The 18,990-nt window shown below is 42.3% G+C and overlaps 1 protein-coding gene across 1 annotated transcript in view; it reads right to left on the bottom strand.

Annotated features, from left to right (window-relative positions):
- Window positions 1–4,163: 4,163 nt before the first annotated feature.
- The window catches only part of DNAI3 (dynein axonemal intermediate chain 3), a 79,933-nt gene continuing 65,106 nt past the window's right edge, over window positions 4,164–18,990 (bottom strand). The window contains exons 18-22 of the mRNA XM_024119940.1: window positions 12,636–12,766; window positions 10,736–10,940; window positions 9,163–9,254; window positions 8,185–8,307; window positions 4,164–4,307 (exon numbers count right to left, since the gene is read on the bottom strand). Of these exons, the coding sequence (XP_023975708.1) occupies window positions 4,164–4,307; window positions 8,185–8,307; window positions 9,163–9,254; window positions 10,736–10,940; window positions 12,636–12,766 (695 nt within the window). The remainder of the gene's footprint in view (window positions 4,308–8,184; window positions 8,308–9,162; window positions 9,255–10,735; window positions 10,941–12,635; window positions 12,767–18,990) is intronic.

Raw genomic sequence — 18,990 nt, forward strand, 5'->3', positions numbered from 1 at the left:
CAAACTCTGTTTTCATTCACACCCAATATTCCTACACTTTCAGCCAGAGCTTTCCAGCTTGAGTCTCAACTGTGTTCTCTGCTGGGATTCAGCAGGTCTGACCTTGTCTGCCAAATGGAGGATCCGAGCCAGAGAAAAAAGCTTTGTTGGAGGAGCAGAAGAGCCTTGGAGAGAACTCATCCCAGGGAAGGAGGAGGCAGCACAGTGAGCGTGCCCAAATTCCAAAGCCTCAGTGAGCGTGCTGGGTGGTCTGAGACTCACCCTACCCGGTTCTCTTTCCTCCCCTCTCTCCTTCCATGGGTAACAGACCTGCATCGAGCTCTGAAGGCTCTCCCTGGCATCTCCTGCTCAGTCTCCCAATAAATCTCTTGCACATCTAGTCCTGCCTTGGTGTTCGCTTCTTGCTGGAACTTACTAACACAGAGGCACTGACCCAGAACCTTCCTCCATGTCACAGGCCATTAGCATCTCTAACACGTTGGGAAAAGGGAGTCTTGAGTGCCTGGTGGTTGTGGGCTTGTTTTTAAACATACGACTGTACCTTCATTCCTGGGACTACAGGACATACCTGTAGTATGGAGGGGCTTTGCAGAAGGATGAGATACCTGTTAAGCAGGTGGGGCAAGATCCCGTGAAACGTGGGCTATGGCTATGTGACCCCACTGGGGGCCATAGGCTGGTGAGATGACAGACCTGGAAAAACTGAGGTTATAAACACACAATAAAAATATCACACTGAACTGATAATAACTGCTATCATAGGCAAGATGAACCCTATGTTTAGTTTCTATAGCAAGACTACTATAATAATATTGTATTTATAAATTAGACCAAATAGTAGCAAAACATATTTACTGCTTGCTATATGCCAGACCATGCTAAGTTCTTATTTGATAACCCTAAGGGAGATGCTTATTCAACATCTTCTGTGCTAAGAAAACCTTGCTTTTGTTTGAGACAACAATGCACCAGCCCCAGGTAACTCCTTGTCTCTGTAGTCCCACCTTCTTTTGCACTATAAGGTGGCCACACCTCTGTCCAGGAGACCGAAGCAGAAGTCGGCTGGGGTTGGGAGGTGGGGGGCTGGGTTAGGAAACATGCTTCTCCTAGAAAACGACAGGGCAAAACCCCTCACCTTCTTCAGGTCTTTGCTCCAATGTCACCTTCCCAGTATGACCTACCCTGAACACTCTGTTCAACTATATACTTCAATAAAAATAAATAAATCAGAAAAATTATAGAGCCTGGTACATAGCAGGTACTCAAAACATTTCTTCTCTTTACCTTTGAGGGAACACGTGAAAATAAAACAGGGAAAATTGCTGGAGAAAGCACAGACCAGCAAGCACAAATGCCCTGGGACAGGAACATGCCTGGCATGTTGGGTGCATAAGAGTCTGGCATGATGGGTGGTGTGATGAGGGGAGGAGAAGGAGAGATGAAACCAGGGTGACAACGGAGAGCCCGACCACACGCGGGCTTGCAGGTCCAGGGAAGCTTTTGGCTCCTACTCCTACTACTAGTGAGCTGGGAAGCCGAGGAGGAGCTCTGAGCAGAATGACAGCCTCTGGCTTCCATTTGAAACCACCACCTGGGGCTTCCCTGGTGGCACAGTGGTTAAGAATCCGCCTGACAATTCAGGGGACACGGGTTCGAGCCCTGGTCCGGGAAGATCCCACATGCCGCGGAGCAACGAAGCCTGTGTGCCACAGCTACTGAGCCTGCGCTCTAGAGCCCCCGAGCCACAACGAATGAGCTCACGTGCCACAACTACTGAAGGCTGGGCGCCTAGAGCCCGTGCTCTGCAACAAGAGAAGCCACCGCAAGGAGAAGCCCGCGCACCGCAACGAAGAGTAGCCCCCGCTCACCACAACTAGAGAAAGCCAGCATGCAGCAACGGAGACCCAATGCAGCCAAAAATAAATAAATAAATTTATTTAAAAAATTAAATAAAACCACCACCTGGCTGCTGTTGAGAGAGACTGAAGGGAGAACCGTCAGGCCACTGTGAAAATCCCAGCTGGCGATGATGATGGCTTGGACCACGGTGGTAACAGTAAGGAAGGAGAGACATGATCAGGTTCTGGGTCTATTTTGCAGATGTAGTCAACAGAATTTGCTCACAGATTGGCCATGGATTGTGAGAGAAAGAGAGAAATGAAGGATGACATCAAGGTTTTTGCCCAAGCAACTAGAAGATAGGTGATTGGGAGGACTGCAGGAAGCATGGGTTTTGGAGGGAAATTCAGGCACTCAATTTTGGACGTGTTTAAATATGAGATGCATATTATACACCCAAGGAGAGACATTAAGTACTCATATGAATATACAGTGCTTGATTTTATGGGAAAAGTCCAGGCCAGGGATAGAGGTAGTATATAAAGCTATGAGACTGGATGGATTCACCTAAGCCATGGGTGTGGATTTAAAAAAAAAAAAAAAAAAAAGGAAAGAAAAAAAAAGTTCAAATACAAGCATGAGCCCTGGGACATTCCAGTAATGACAGTGACATGTGCGGGGCACCACCCCCTTACATGCAGGTGCTCATCTGCCCTTATAAAATGTTACAAGGTAAACACTCTCAACCTGACTCCATAGACGGGGAATGTTTCACAGCTATACGTCATCTGTCCAAAGGCACACAGATGGTTAAGTGCTACTACCTACCTGACTTTTGTGTACATATTTTTTTTTTTTAATATTTACTTATTTATTTGGCTGCGCTGGGTCTTAGTTGCGGCAAGTGGGATCTTCTTTGCTGATGCAGGATCTTCAGTTACGGCATGTGAAGTCTTAGTTGTGGCATGTGGGCTCTCGTTCCCTGACCAGGGATCGAACCCGGGCCCCCTGCACTGGGGGCGTGGAGTCTTAGCCACTGGACCACATTTTACCTCCTCTAGCAACTTAACTTATAAACCTTGGCACCATCCTTTGTCTCCCCTTCCCCACCCAATCAGCCTTTCATTTTTATTTTCACATTAAGCTTCAGACCGGGGTGCCCCAATCTTTTACCTTGAACTATTACAACTGTCTCCTAATAGGATTTCCTGCCTTGAGACTCTCCCACTCTAATCCGTTCCTTATCTTCCTGAGTATAAAGCTGATCGTGTCACCTTCCTGCTTAGCCCTTCCATTAATTCTCCAGTATCTGCAAGCTCTAATCCAGCTTCTTTAGTTTGGTTTACGGGAGCCTTCACCATCTGGCTCCAAGCTGCTTCTGCAGTCTCATCTCCTGCCACTCTCCCCACCACCCACCTCTCACGCTAGTCACTTTCCTGTGACGTTGAATCTGTTATTGAGATACATCAAGCTCTTTCACAACTCAGTTTCATACACTCTTTCCTTTTTGTGCCCACACTGGTTAAACCTTCAGTACAATATTGACTAGAAGACACGACAGTGGGCACCATCTCGTTCCACACTTGAGGAAAACTTTCAGCTTTTCACCATTAAGTATAATGTTTGTTGTGGGATTGTTTTAGCTACCCTGCATCCGATTAAGGAAGTTTCCTTCTTTTTGTAATTGCAAAGAATTTATTGTTTTATCATGAGTGGATGTTGAATTTTAGGGAATGTTTTTCTGCATTTTCTTGGTATCATAAATTCCCTCCTTTAATCAAACATCGATTTATTTTCTACCGTTAAATTTACCTTATATTTCCTGGATAAATCCAACATGATCTTCATGTGTTATCCATTTCTATGCGTATATTTCTGGATTCCATCTGCTAATATTTTGTTGAGCACATGGCCTGACGATCTGTGCAGTGGCCCGGTGGGAGCACGTTTTGGTGAGGTGACCAAAAGCAACCTGATAATTAGGAGCAAAGTTTGAGCTCCACTTCTGTCTGGGATTAGGGGCTCTGAATGGATGTCAGTTGAGGACTGAGGGTGGATGTCTGAAGCTCTGTATTATTACAGGAAAATGAAAATTTCATTATCAATAGCTTTTATATTCAGTACAAAGTTTAGTACATATTCAGTCCCAAAATGGAAACAGATCTTATTGTTTAATTCAAAAGTTTTAATAGCAGTGAAATAAAAGCTTGATATGCATAAGTAAACCTTTTTCATGTTTAGTTTTGCTAGTTCACCTCACATAAAAAATGATGAGTAAAGAAAAGTCCCACAAAGCCCTCAAAACACCCCTCCAGAAAGCTTTTCTATATCATTTCCGTGTATGACATTGTCTCTTTCACTTTGATTAGACCAAGATTGATGAGGATGTTCTTTTCCAGTTCCAAATAACTCTCGTAGTCCATTTTCAATTCGGCTTCCAATTGTTCTTTTGACTTCTGACACGTTTTCTAGGGGGGAAGAAAGCAAGTCATTTGTATAAAGCTCTGGCAGCTAGAGATACCAAAGGCTGGGAAGGGGCTATTTTTGAAAGGCTGGCCTGGCTGCTGTTCTCCGGAAGGGCTGTGAGGGGCGGAGGGCAGGAGGGCATCTCTTGCACAGTTAGGGAGAGAGGCTGCTGGCTCTGAAGGGGAGGGGCAGAGATGAGCAGAGCGGTGTGTACAGACTCAAGGCATCTCCTGGCGGTGGGGCTGACCCAGTCTGCTGATGGACTGGACGTGGGCTCTCGGGGGCAGGGGCGATCCAGGCTGGCCTACAAGATCCTGCCACATTGAGAGGGGAGAGAATAACAATGAAGGGCATTTATTCAGCTAATTTACCCAACACCACTTGCTGAATAATCTGAGTCATCTGTTTTGTTCTTTGATCTGTCAGTGTTCGCCTGAGTACTGCTCTGGTTTAATTATTGTGACATTTTAATTTATTGTAGTATCTGCTAGGGCAGTCATTACGATTTTTAAGATTTTGTTTTTTCTCATCTGTGTCTGCTTTCAGATGAGCTTTAGGGTCACTTCATCTTGGTGTGTCATCCTGTGTTGCTTTTGTTTTTTCTCCTCTTGTCCTGTCCCCATCCTAATGTCTTCCTGTGCCCTTCTGATCCCTTGTCACAAAGCCCTGTCTTTGTGGATTCCATCAAAGGGACCAGAACTGTATTTTATTCTATTTTCTTTAGAGGATAATTTGAAAGAGGTATTTTCCGCTTTTGAATATTCACAATGACTGATGTTCTCTTCCCCTTCCTCTGCCATATTCTTTCCGTATGCTTGCTTTTCCCCCTCTCTTAATATCTCTGCTTTCTCAGATTCCTCATGTCTAATCATTATAACTGCTTCATAGCACTGTGAGGATTAAATGAATTATTAAATATGGCAGGTCCTCAGAATGGTGCATGCACCCGGTAAGCACTTGTTAGCTATAATAACCAATTCACAAAAAGAGCATGACTTGATAAGGTGAGAGTAGAAAAAAGTTATTCTTCTAACCTTTGTCCTTTACAACATATGTGACAGATTCCGTAGCATTTCCTATCATTTTTAGGTATTAGAAATAGCGCCGTTTTCAGGTATTTGAAGACCCAGGCCAGTCCAATATCCAAGTGAAGGCTGCCCCTGTGGCCCCCACTGCAATGCCCCCCTGTGCACCTCCAGGCTCTTTCCGTAGAGATTGCCTCACCCCACTTAGAAAGTCCTTTGGGGCACCTGATTTGAGCCTAGCTACTTTCAAGTTTCCACCTGGCCCCAGGAAACCTCACCACCCTCAATCTGCCATCAGTACAAGTTCATTGCCCCTGGTCCTCTCTCCACCCGTCTGTCAGAGCAGTTTAAGCCAATCTTTTGCCTGCAGACTTTCCAGCCATAGGAGTCAGGTCCCTGTCCCTGAGTTTCCTAAATTCTCCCTGGACATTCTGCTCTGGTCCCTTGGTATCTCCTAGCCCTTGTATTTCTGTGGCTCAGGAAGCCTCCTGCCAGGTGTACGAGGCCAATGGTCCATCCTGGCCAGCAACCTATCTCTAGCAGTGCTTCTCTTGAAGGTCTCCTCCCAGGGTCTGGGTGGTGTTGCAGAAGTGGGAATGAGGGCTACACAGCGCTCCAACACCTCTCTCCAAAAAAAAAAATCCCCTTTTCCAACCTTCTTCCCCATAATTCTTGCCTCCCTTGTGTAGCCTGGAGTGTGGGTCATTGACTAGGGGTTGCAGAATTCTTTTGAATTCTTCCGTCTTCTCTGTCCCATAGAGATGACATAATGAATCATATGGAAACTGCTACTTTTTCTCAGTTTCGGGTCTCCAGCTGAAATTCCAGTTAGGAAAATTCCCATTTTGTGTGCTGTTAGAGCTGTAATTACTATTATTTTTCAATAAGTGAGCGGTATCCAGATTCAATGTTTGCAAAGAGATGGGTATATGATTTCTCTCAGATGTGTGGGTTGAAGTGCACAGCCTAATCCCTGCCAGTCGGGGGGCGCTCATGAAAACCAGCCTTGCTGGACGGATGTGTGATCGTCCCCTGCCCTCGGTAATAATACTAATAGTGGACACTTCCTGTCTGCCAGTTACTGGCTAAGTGCTGTAAATATTTCAACTCATTTAATCCCCGCTGCAAACCTCTGAGGTTGTTAGTTTGTTCCCATTTCCCCTATTATCAGCAGTTGCTTGTAAGGAGATACTTCTGACTAACATTAGTTATTTTTCCTTGGTGACCCTTTTCATTTTCTAAATGTAACAGAGGAGCCCTTTTAAATGTATTCACTTATCCACAGTCTAGTTCCAGAGAAAACTTGACAAGTGGTAGCTCTACTTTAAGGAGGGTACTATGTCAAATGGAAATGAAGTAACAAGAAGGTGGGAAAGTTTTGGAAACTCAAAAGCATCATACAATTCCAAGATATGATTATTATAATATTCAAGTTTTTAAGAAGTACTTCACATTGTAAATTATTTTTGGATTATCCACAATTCTATGTGTATAATTAGCTGTCACTCTGTTATTTAAACACTCCTAGTAATTGATGATTGCTGGTATAGGAAAGGGTGGCAGATTATCTCCCATGACAGAATTTCACCCAGTGTTTGTGGTTATGCAAAAGAACAGACCAAGACCAATTTTTTGGGGGGGGGGGGTAGCAAAAGAAAACAAAGAAAAGTTAATTAATTGGTGTTCTTTTATACCTTGTCACCACTAAACAATGTTTTGAAATGATGCTCCCTCTGTTTTTGTTCCACTAATTTGTATATATCAATGTGATAATGTTACTCTATTTGCTAATGCAGTACATTAAAATATTTCCACATGCTTGTGCTTTGAATTGAGACCTAGGGTCTTACATGAGTAATTACATTGGAGGAGGCTATATATTTGGCTACAAGGAAACAACAGGCGGTGATGAAATTGTTGGTGACAAAAGGGCAAGGAAGGGAATGAGCAAGCGACAAGCAGAAAGATGGACTGAGATGACCTCAAGTGAGAAAGAAAGAAGAGCTGAATTCACAGACTATTTCAAGGCCCCAAATTCCAGTGGTCACGGGAAGACCAACAGAGTGATGGAATTCACATCAAACAGAGAGGCTGAGGAAGAGGATGGGGGCTTCAGAGATTTAGGTTCCTTTTTGGTAGATTTTAAGATGGATGTGTCCTGTACCAAATCCTCCTCTCTTGCAAATTTCACAGTTCTAGTTTATTACAGTAAAATTTATATCTATTTGTCTGTCTGTCGCTACACACTAGCTCCCACTTAATGACAGTTTACTATTTGTCAAGTTACCTAACTGAAATCCTTACAGTAATCCTAAAAGGTTGTTATTAGTATTCCCATTTTATTTATTTTTTTATTTTATTTTATTTTTTTTGTATTCCCATTTTAAAAGCAAGAGAACCAAAGCTCAGCAAAGACACAAACCTTGCTGTAGATCTCATAGCTCGTAAGCGGTAGAGACGGGACGAGTGCCCAAGCATCAATTCATAGTCCTCTCTCTTGTGCACTGTTTTAATGCATTATTCACTAGATGTTAAAATTCTATGAAATGAAAGCATTCGAATTTGAACCTCTGAATCTATAACTGGTATTTAGATACCACTGTATCTAAAGGCCTTTGAAATATAGAAAATTTCAGAAACTTAAATTGGGTAGAATCTCACTAGGTGTGTCCAACTGGTTGTTCTGACTCATAGTAAGCTAGGAAATCAGAGAAATGCCCCCTTGACTCCCATCAGAACAAGAGAAGAATGTAAAAAGGCATAATTTTTCTATTAAAATTGTGGAATAAGCCAAACAAATATATTCTCCATGGCATCAGAGGAACGCAATTTTTGTTTCTGAAATTTAACTTACAACTTTTTTCTTCTCCGTTTCCAGCTCCATTTCTTTCTTTTCTTCTTCCCGAATTTTTTTACGCTGTTCTACATATTCCAGATGCTTGACTTCTCTTTCAAAGTAGTGGCTTATACTTGATACCTGTTAGAAACACAGGCCCATGAGAGGGGGACCCACATGGAAGCCCCCATGTTCTTCACGAGGCTCTGAAGAATTTCTCCTGCTTGTAAGTTATTAGCTAGATTACCTGCTTTGGGATAATGCCCACAGGCCCACTATCAGAGGAACTAGCTAATTTGGGGGCTACTGGGCTAAGGTTTAGGGGCCTGAGAATTGGGGGATGGCAGGAAAGGAGTGGGATTGAAAGGAGAGAGCTGCAAAAAATTGCAATTTTGTAGGAGAAATGTTCAGGGATTGCGCCCATCCCCCCTCTTTCCTTCTCACTTTTAAGACTAAGGGAAGTTTCACATCATCAAACAAACTTGGAAAACCCAGATGAGGATGTCAATGGAAACCCTAAAGGGACTGGAAGCACAGCTGAGTTCCTGGTCCCCTGGAGAGTTTAGCATGTGGACGTAAGAACAGAAGCAGGGAAGTCAGCAGAGACCTTGGGCAAGGCCACCAAGGGAAGGAAATTTTTTTGCCTACCAGTAACTAGGGTGATGTTGTTGGGACTTGCAACAGATTGTGATCTATATATTTAATGTTGGTTGTATACATATTTATGTATTTCTACATATTGATCTTCTTTTTATAACCTAATTATTAACACTGCTTGAAACCCTTGGTGGTGTTCCTGGAGCGGCAGAAAACTGCCACTTCAGACCTGCTGCCTGCAGCACACCAAGTTGGGGAAGGATGGGTGGAGGCTGGCAATGGAGAGATGCATAAAAATGTCAGCTGGGCCCTCTGGGAAGGATATCACTGAAATAAGGGTCCCACGCTTAGGTTACAATGTGAAAATAACATCTTATGACAAAGCCAAAAGTTACTAACCTCATTGGTGGAAGGGCGACTTAGTGTCCAAGGAATTTCCAATATATGCAATGTTCCATAATAATCAGCTATGGCTATAAATTGCTGCTTAGCTGAAAGATTTAAAAAATGGGGGAGAAAAACAACTCTGCAATCAGAAAGCCACTTTAGAGGTTAAACATGTACTGTGTTTATGTTTTGTGATTTCCCAAAGGACCTGTTGTGGTTACAATGATCTTGGCATCTTCATCAGACCTTCACGACTGGAGACCATATGAACACGTAAAAGCCATTTTTCCAGTTGGTGAAATGAAGGCTGAGACCCTGAGTCTTTGTCAGCCACCCTGCTCACCTCCAGTCATGTTTTCTCAGCCTCTATATGTAAGGAGTGTGGCTCCTAGCTCTGACTGGATCCACTGGGCAGATTTGAAAAGAAAGCAGGGACAATACATGGAAGATTTTCAAAAAAAAATCATGATGACAATTTTCACCAAAGACATAGTAAGGGCTAAAGGATGCCATTATCCAGATGAATTTCAAAGACACAAAAAGAACCAGTTTTCTTATTATAAAAACAAATTGCTTCCTTTGACCATTTAAAATGGATATAAAACACAAATGTGTTTGAAAATTTTAATTTTCTCTCTCATCAACTTTTTTCTTCTCATTTTCAGCAGGTCTGGTTCAAATTGCTAAATCCTAGACTTGTAATCCCTGGAGGTATACAAAAGCAATGTTTTGTAGCAAAGATGAGAAAACACACTTTGGTGACACATACGGACAAGTAGTAGTAGTCAGACTCTGACACTCTTAGAGATTCTGAAGACTGTGTTTCTAAATGTAATGTTTCTTCTGAGAAAGAAATAAATAGAAAGACAATCTTATGCCTGCAAATCTTTGGAAACAAAGGGAAACGTCTTTGAAATGAAGCAAATATCCACTGAATTTGGGTAGAAAGTATTACTTAGGTGAAACAGAGAAATTGCGACAAAGGATATAAATTACTTTTCCATCGACACATTCTTAAATTTCTTCTTGCTCTGTTATACATTATCCTTTTCCTCTTAATTAGTTTAAAAGTTATAGTTTAAAGAAATATATGACCCTGCAGAGTCATCTGATCTCAAGAAGGAAACTGCTTGATATTGTCCAGTGGAGGGCCATAAAGTGACAAAATATTGAAAATTTGTGACATAATGAAAAATTAAAGGTACAGAACTTATTCTATTTGGAAAAGAAGCAGCAAAAAGTAGCAAAGATTTAGGGTTCACCCTGTGATTTAGGGACCCAGAGAGGGTGAGAAGGACGCTTTTTATTGTGTGGTTTAAAATCAGCCTCTGCTTGACATACTAAAATGTGTCTCAGAAATAACTGTTGATAAAGAAAACAGTGAGAGAAACTCAGGTTGTATCCAAAATTTGAAAAGGGAAAGGAAGGGGAATGATGGGAAGGAAAGAGAAAGGAAGGGAAGAGATGGATGGGAAGAAAAATCTTGAGAAGAAACATCAGAGGCTTTCCAGTTGAATGTCAAAATGTTCCTAAGCTAGCCCCAAAAGGCAAAATGACTTAGCTCATTCAATAAGAATTAACATACCAGAAAAGGTCCAGGGTTTGATGTACGTGATCATAGTTATACAGATGTTTTGTGACTGGGCTGGTTCATGGGTTTTCTCCAGAAGGTCCCAGATATCGATGTATCCATCTTCTCGGCCAATGTAAAAGACTCCAGGCCTTGTCAGGGACCAGTGCCCTGAGGTGTACCTTTTTGGTGCACAGGATGACTGAAGGAGGGGTCCAGTCTAAAAATAAATTAAAAAAAAAAAACAAATTAAAATCTTTTGTTATTATCTGAGAGATATTCACAATGATTGTTTAAAAGTAAAACTCAGATGGCTATGATCATATAAAAGATCAAACCTTCCAATCGAGCTATTTATGGTTCTAATAATCCAACTGCTGCTAAATCCCATTGCTATTTCTATGGAGATTGATGGACACCAGATAAGTAAAGATTATAAGCAAATTTTGCCTATATCTTTATTTTCCTGTCAGGTGCCTACTCACCATGGAAATAGCTCTGGTGGGCAGGAAAAGGGAATGAAAAGTCAATTCTGTCTGTGAGCTGCATCCAAAGGCTTATTAATATTATTTGGGAGAGATTCTGGACCACCAAAGCAACATAAGATCACCTTATCTTTTCTCTATTTTGGGGTAATTTGCCTTCTTTGGGAGGTTTTCATAGAGACTGAAGATCAGAATGTGCTCTCTTCCTACTGTCATGCTCTGCCTGGGCTCGTTCACCTACATACATCTGCGGGACTAAACTAAGTCATGGAGCTGCCTTCCACCCTCCGATACATGAAAACAAAACCTTCCTACAGGGAACAAAGAAGGTCACCAATTCACGGACTCCTTAGAGGCAACAGGCCAAACCTGTTCTTGCTCAGCTCCTTCAGTTTTGGTGGATAACCAGGTTCCTGACCCCTGCATGGTCTTTGGACAATCTTGCCTAAATTTCTTTTGTCTTTCTCTTTAACTGCAAAACTAATGCTTGCTTGTTGTAAAAAAAAAAAAAAATGAGCATACAAAAGTACATTGTTATAAAGTAGAAGTCCTTTTGTGGATGGACACTTAAGGAGTTTTCAACTTTTTTCAATGACAAACGTACATATATTCACACATTATTTTTTTGAGAATTCCTGTAAGTTAGAGTCCCAGAAATAAAAGGAAAAAAAAGTGTTAGGTCAAAGAATACATATATTACAGCTCTGAAATATATATATATATATATACACACACATACATATATATATATATATATATACATACTTTTTTACAGATTTTGATAATTTTCTTATCAAAGTAGCTAAGTAGCTCATGAGAGGGACATATCATACTGATTTTCCCATGCCCTTGCTTCACTAGATTTTACTGGTCTTTCTAGTTTTTAGCAGTTTAGCTTCTGTCTGCCTGGACCCAGGCCCTGTCCTAATCCGGACCACTGGATTCTTGGCACTGCCTCACCTTGACCCATGCACGTCTCTGCTTGCCTGGTGACGGACCCCTTAGCTTTCCTAGTCCCACTTTCTGAACCTGCTGACAAATTGCCCGGTGCAAGAGCAGTGACAGACCCATTGCTTCTCCTTGGACTTCATGCCATAATCAGCATCCCATCTTGTATTTTAAGCAGAGGGAAAAATATAAATCAAGGGAACTGCCCATGATATACACGGTATTTCGAAGAAAAGACTGTTTGGTTTCAGAGAACAAAAGACTTGTAAATGTTTGCTTCCCTCAGGAAAGAAAAGCAAATGGTTGTGTTTTCCAAAGGCTTGTAGTGATTCTGCTGACAGGCTGGGGCCCAGGCCATCTGTTCCAATTTCTCTAAAAAATGTCCCAAAGGCATTATTATGTCAGAACAGTCTGTTGTTCCTATTGTTTTTCTCAATAACAAAGGACCACACACCCATTCCTCCATTTTGCAGGCAACTTACCATAATACCTTCTTTCCAGATGGCCACATTCCAACCCCCAACAGTGAGGATAATGTCCTTGTAAAAAGGTGATCTCTGAACGGTGTGGACACCTCCATCATGGACTGTGTAGAGGCTCACGGGCTTCTTTGCTGTTGGAGTGGAAAAGGCCATTTCACCTTTTATAACACTGTTTACATTCCTGCAATGAAGAATGGGCAGACCTCCGATGGACAGATAGGTCCCGATTAATGAGGTCCAAGAGTGGAGAACCAGAGGTCAGTTGGGGTGAATGAATCTGTCAAGGGACAGCTCCTCCTCTTTTTTAAGGAAAGTCCAGGGAAATTCCCATCAAGGCTACTTTTCAGGCTCAGAGGAACACTTCCTGTTCTTATGCATTCACTCATTTATTAGTCTATCAGTTAGTCAATAGTATATATTGTTAGTCAATAAATAATTGTGGATTGTTTGTATGTAACAGGTACTGTAGATGGATGGGTAAACAATGGTTAATAAACAAACATGATCTGTCCTCTTGGACCTTACAGTCCAGTGGAAAGACAGATACTCTACAAACAAATCCTAAGGTATATAATAAAAAAAAGGTGAAAAGTATTATGAAGTAAAAGATATCACAAGAAAGAATAACAAGGGACATTCGTAATTTAGGCTGAATGGTCAGAACAGGCTTCTCTGAAGATGAGTCATTTAGGCTTCAGTTCGGCACGGGAAGACTTTGGTGTGGAGTAGCATTCCAGACAGAAGGACTAATACACACCAAAGTCTTGAGAAGTGTTTAGTGCATTTATTATTTTGAGGAAGGCAATAGGACTGGAGTCTGATAATCCCAGGGTGAGACATAGGAAACAAATGGAGACCAGGAGAGTCCAGACCTTGCAAAGCCTTGTTAGGAAAAACATTTAGATTACATTCTAAGTGTAATGTTTTTTAATGAGCCCTTTAGGCCTAGAGGACTATCTGACTGACATATGAAAGGATTCTCTGGTTGCTGTGGCGAGAATGGATCAGAGTCAGGTAAAAGCAAACAGGGGACACCATGGGAGGTTGTTGCTGTAGTTCTAGTGAGAGAGGATGGTGACTTGGATGAAGGTGCAATGGAGGAGTGGATAATCAAGAAACATCTGCGGGCTTCCCTGGTGGCGCAGTGGTTGAGAGTCCGCCTGCCGATGCAGGGGACACGGGTTCGTGCCCTGGTCCGGGAAGATCCCACATGCCGCGGAGCGGCTAGGCCGGTGAGCCATGGCCGCTGACCCTGCATGTCCGGAGCCTGTGCTCCGCAATGAGAGAGGCCACAACAGTGAGAGGCCCACGTACCGCGAAAAAAAAAAAAGAAATGTTTGCAAGCTAGAGTTGACAGGAGGGGTGAGAGAGATGAGTGCTGAGAATGACAGCCAGGTTTCTGGTAAGAGCAACAGGCTCTCTGTACTTTCCATTTATTGCAACTGGGAAGACTAGAGGACCAGCAGATTTGGATATTAAGATGAAGGCTCCCCCCTCACCCCCTACTGTTTCTGCCCCAGGCACCAGGGCCCTTCTGCTCCCCTGGTCTGTCTACTCCGCCACGGCTTGGGTTTTCTCTCCCCGGTCCTGGCTTTGGAGCTGGCTGCTCCTCATTCCTTACTGCCCATACCCACAAGCCCCAGAGGTGGCCATAAAAATATGTGCCTGTCCAGGCCAAACCACAATGTGTGGCTATTTTATACTAAAACTACGAATTTACTCTGAAACTTATCATATTAACAGCTATGTGAAGGCTGGATTTTTTTCCTCAGAACAACAATGTAACATTAAGCAGAAAAAAAAGCTACCATAATCTTGTAAAAAGCTGATACAGTGTCAAAGAGATACTTGTCCACCCATGTTCATAGCAGCATTATTTGCAATACCCCAAAGATAGAAGCAACCCAAGTGTCCATCAATGGATGAATGGATAAACAAAATGTGGTATATCCATACAATGGAATATTATTCATCCTTCAAAAGGAAGGGAATTCTGACATCCGCTACAACAGGAATGAAAATTGAGTATATTATTTTAAGGGAAATAAGCCAGTCACAAAAAGGCAAATACTGGTACTTCCCCGGCAGTCCAGTGGTTAAGACTCTACCTGCCAATGAAAGAGGGTTAGATCCCTGGTTGGGGAACTAAGATCCCACATGCCGTGTGGTGTGGCCAAAAACATGCCGTGTGGTGTGGCCAAAAACTTAAGAAAAAAGGCAAATACTGTATGACTCCACTTACATGAGGTACTTACAACAGGTACATTCATAGAGATAGAAAGTAGAATGGTGGTGGCCAGGAGCTGAGGGGAAAGAGGAGTGGGGAGCTAGTGTTTAACAGGTATAGAGTCTCAGTTTCACAAGATGAAAAGAGTTCTGGAGATTGGTTGCACAACAACGTGAATGTACTTGATTCCCCTGAACTGTACTTAAAAATGGTTAAGATGTTAAATTTCTTGTTTACGTATATTTTTATCTCAATGTAAAAATGATTTGAAAAAAGTGTATACAGTAAAAATAAATAAATTTAAACATAGCTCTTCTAGGTTAAAAAAGACCAATTTTCCTCTAACCAAAGCTCCATCTTGAAGACAGCACAGAAGCCTTATTTCTAAGGGCACCTTGAAGTGATCTGGAGGAATTCTAGGAAGGCAGGAGACCCCTGGAAGCCAGCAGCTTTCTTCTTGCTGCTGCCTGTGTCCCTCAGATCCTGGTTTTGTCCTTGGTGAGCCGGGCTTTCCTACACCGCCTCACTCTGGTGAGCAGGGCTATCCAGGAGTCTAGAAGCCCTCTGAAAAATGTAATGACCACCAGTGATAGGAATATAGATAACCATCAAGATTTGTACTTTTAACATGTTAGAGGTTCTCAGCCCATATAACTTTTTCTTCCTTTTGTACTTTGGAAGACCTTAGAGCCATTCAGCAGTAAATGGAGCTGTCCTTAAGATATTAAATGAAATGCCAGAGCCCCCAGCCAGGTTATTATAAGAAACTTACAATAAACAAAACAGTAGTTTTCCAGAGCCATTATCTAATGAAGGATTTAGTATACTGATGTGGTTAAGAGCACAGACCGCCTGGGTTCAAACCCACAGAGTTGCTGTGAGGATTAATCCATGGAGAGTACTGAGCTCCTAACACATGACGTGTGCCAATTTGTGAGTTGAGTACATGAGATGATTATGTTAACTGTCATCATCATCAAATACATCAGCCTGTATTTCTTGGCTTGTCACTTAGATCATCTGTTTGATTTGGACTTCTTCATCACACACAGCTCAGTCAGGGTAATCTTTCAGAAGTTTCTTCTTAGAAAAGGAAATTCTCCTTCCTGTCTTGTTGTATATTTGAGATAAAAACATGGGGCTCCCAGCAGATCAAGAGAAAATGGCTCCCAGTATTTGCCTCATCTTTACCGAGGAAACCTCCATGGTGTTTATGAAAGACATCAGGCTGGTAGCTTCCAAGGAAAACGCTGCCAGTTCACAGAATGTTAAGTAGGGCATGCAATTTACAGTTCAGCATGTCTACACATTGACTTTCCCTGAACTTCAACCATTATTCAATGGGAGTAACAGTGTCATTTGGCTTTCCATATTACAAAATACTTGACTGGTAATTTTAAAGTATTAAAGTATTAAGATGACTTAAAAATAGCCTTTAAGTAGGTGGTTAGAGCTATTTCTCATTTTTTTGGAATGAATTAAATGTCAAGAAATTAACAGCAACTTCTCTTTTTCTTTCCCACTCACATCCCACTGGTCACAAAGTCCTGGCATGACTCGTATGTCTCTCTCTCCCTCTTGTATTTCCTCTGCTGGACATCCTTGTCACCCTGCCTGTACATCAGTCCTCTCCATCTCTCATCTAGGCTATTGCAACTGGTCATCATACTTCCCACCAATTAATTAACCCCTGCTCTCCTGACAGAGTGATTTTCTGATTATACTGGTGGTACTAGGATAAGGTCCACAGGTTAGTAAAGCACTCAAGGCTCTTTGCCATCTGGACTCAAATGTCCTTCCTGGCACCTCTCCTGCTGTTGTTGCCCTATTACCATGCTTTGGCCAGAAGATCTCCCTGTTTCCTAATTGTGCACTGCTCTTCTGAGCTTCCACGTTTTTGCACTTGTTCGTCTTCCTACCTGGAATGCCTTTCTCTAGCTGGAAACTTGCAAACCACCATTCAAGATCCAGCTCAGCCATATCTCTCTTCAGTGGGGCCTTTTCTTTTTTTTTTTTTTAAATTTATTTATTTTTTTTTTTTTTTAAATTTATTTATTTATTTATTTTTGGCTGTGTGGGGTCTTCGTTTCTGTGTGAGGGCTTTCTCTAGTTGTGGCAAGAGGGGGCTACTCTTCATCGCAGTGTGCGGGCCTCTCACTGTCACGGCCTCTCTTGTTGCGGAGCACAGGCTCCAAATGCGCAGGGTCAGTAATTGTGGCTCACGGGCCCAGTTGCTCAGCGGCATGTGAGATCTTCCCAGACCAGGGCCCGAACCCATGTCCCTGCATTGGCAGGCAGATTCCCAACCACTGCGCCACCAGGGAAGCCCAGTGGGGCCTTTTCTTAACAGCCCTAAAGAGTTGGTCCCTCCCTGGTTTCCATGTCGTTTTGTGTTTGTCTTTTTTTTCCAACCATAGCACTAATGACAGTGCAATGTCATCATTTGTTTCTGTGGTTGGCTTTTCCAATAGATTATGGAACCCCTCTGGGGGAGATGATATCTTACTCATCTTTGTATTCCCAGTGCCTGGCACATAGTAGATTCTCAACAATGATTTGATGAATGAATGAAAGAAAGAAAGAACAAACAAACATCAGTGAGGTACAAATGTAAAGCTCTTGGTTTTAAAGTTTATTGTCATTGATACTATAGATGGAATAAAATCCATTTAAAATAAATAACTCAACCTGTTTGTCATGGGCTGCCTCAAAAGCAGTTTAGGAAGCTGGCACCAGGGTAAGGCTCTAAGAAAATCTGAGACCAGGAGGAACCAGACAGTGTCCATCTGTGCATAACCAAGTCACGGCATCAAGAGCTGAGTCATGGTCTCAGTTTGTGTCCCAGAGGTGTAGTGGAGACTGCTGTCATGTATTATAGTGCCTGGCATGCAGCACATGCACAATTAACATTCTTGAATGATTGAATAAATAGAAACATGAATAAGCATAAAAGTAGCTGAATGTAATTTGTTACATCCAATATATAACTTTGAGTTCAACTTTAAATTATGGAATTGGAAATGACTGGAAAATGGAAAATCGGTCTCAGTCCTACATGCACTTGATCCTCTTTTTGGGTCACATCTAATCTTCTCTCAATGCCTCACTCTTATTAATAACATACATTTGGGTCTCTAGGCCAGAGACCTATGTAAGAAAAGTAGGAGTGCTTCTGTTTCCAGATGAAAATGGCCACCCTGGAGGCAATGCTGACAAAACAAGCGTTTTAAGGTCTAAGGCAGACTCTAGCCTGCAGAACCAGCCTCAGTAGATAGAAGTGAAGAAGATGAAGTTTAAGGCAGAAATCTGAGCCCCAGCAGCTGTCCACTGCAAGCGGTGGCTCTGACCTCAGGACTTCTGTCACTCGCACGTACACTTGTCTCAGCCACCTACAGGATTGACCAGATCTTCTGCAAACCTGGCTTAGCTGCTCCGCCTCACTGCTCCATGGTGTTCTAGCAGTCCCAGGAGCTGCCTCTTCCTTATCTCATGGTTAGTCTACACTTTGAAAAGTGGTTCAAAAACATTTTCTTTTTTTTTTTAGAGAATTATATTCCTTCTTTTTTTTTTTAACATCTTTATTGGAGTATAATTGTTTTACATGGTTGTGTTAGTTGCTGCTGTATAACAAAGTGAATCAGCTATACATATAGATATATCCCCACATCCCCTCCCTCTTGCGTCTGCCTCCCACCCTCCCTATCCCACCTCTAGGTAGACACAAAGCACCGAGCTGATCTCCCTGTGCTATACGGCTGCTTCCCACTAGCTACCTATTTTACATTTGGGAGTGTATATATGTCCATGCCACTCTCTCACTTCATTCCAGCTTACCCTTCCCCCTCCCCGTGTCGTCAAGTCCATTCTCTAGTCTGCATCTTTATTCCTGTCCCGCCTCTAGGTTCTTCAGAACCATTTTTTAAAATTTTTAGAGTCCATATATGTGTGTTAGAATATGGTATTTGTTTGCCTCTTTCTGACTTACTTCACTCTGTATGACAGACTCTAGGTCCATCCACCTCACTACAAATCACTGAATTTCGTTTCTTTTTATGGCTGAATAATATTCCATTGTATGTATGTGCCACATCTTCTTTATCCATTCATCTGTTGATGGACACTTAGGTT

This window comes from Physeter macrocephalus, chromosome 4 (assembly GCF_002837175.3).
Source record: "Physeter macrocephalus isolate SW-GA chromosome 4, ASM283717v5, whole genome shotgun sequence".
Taxonomy (NCBI): Eukaryota; Metazoa; Chordata; class Mammalia; order Artiodactyla; family Physeteridae; genus Physeter; species Physeter macrocephalus.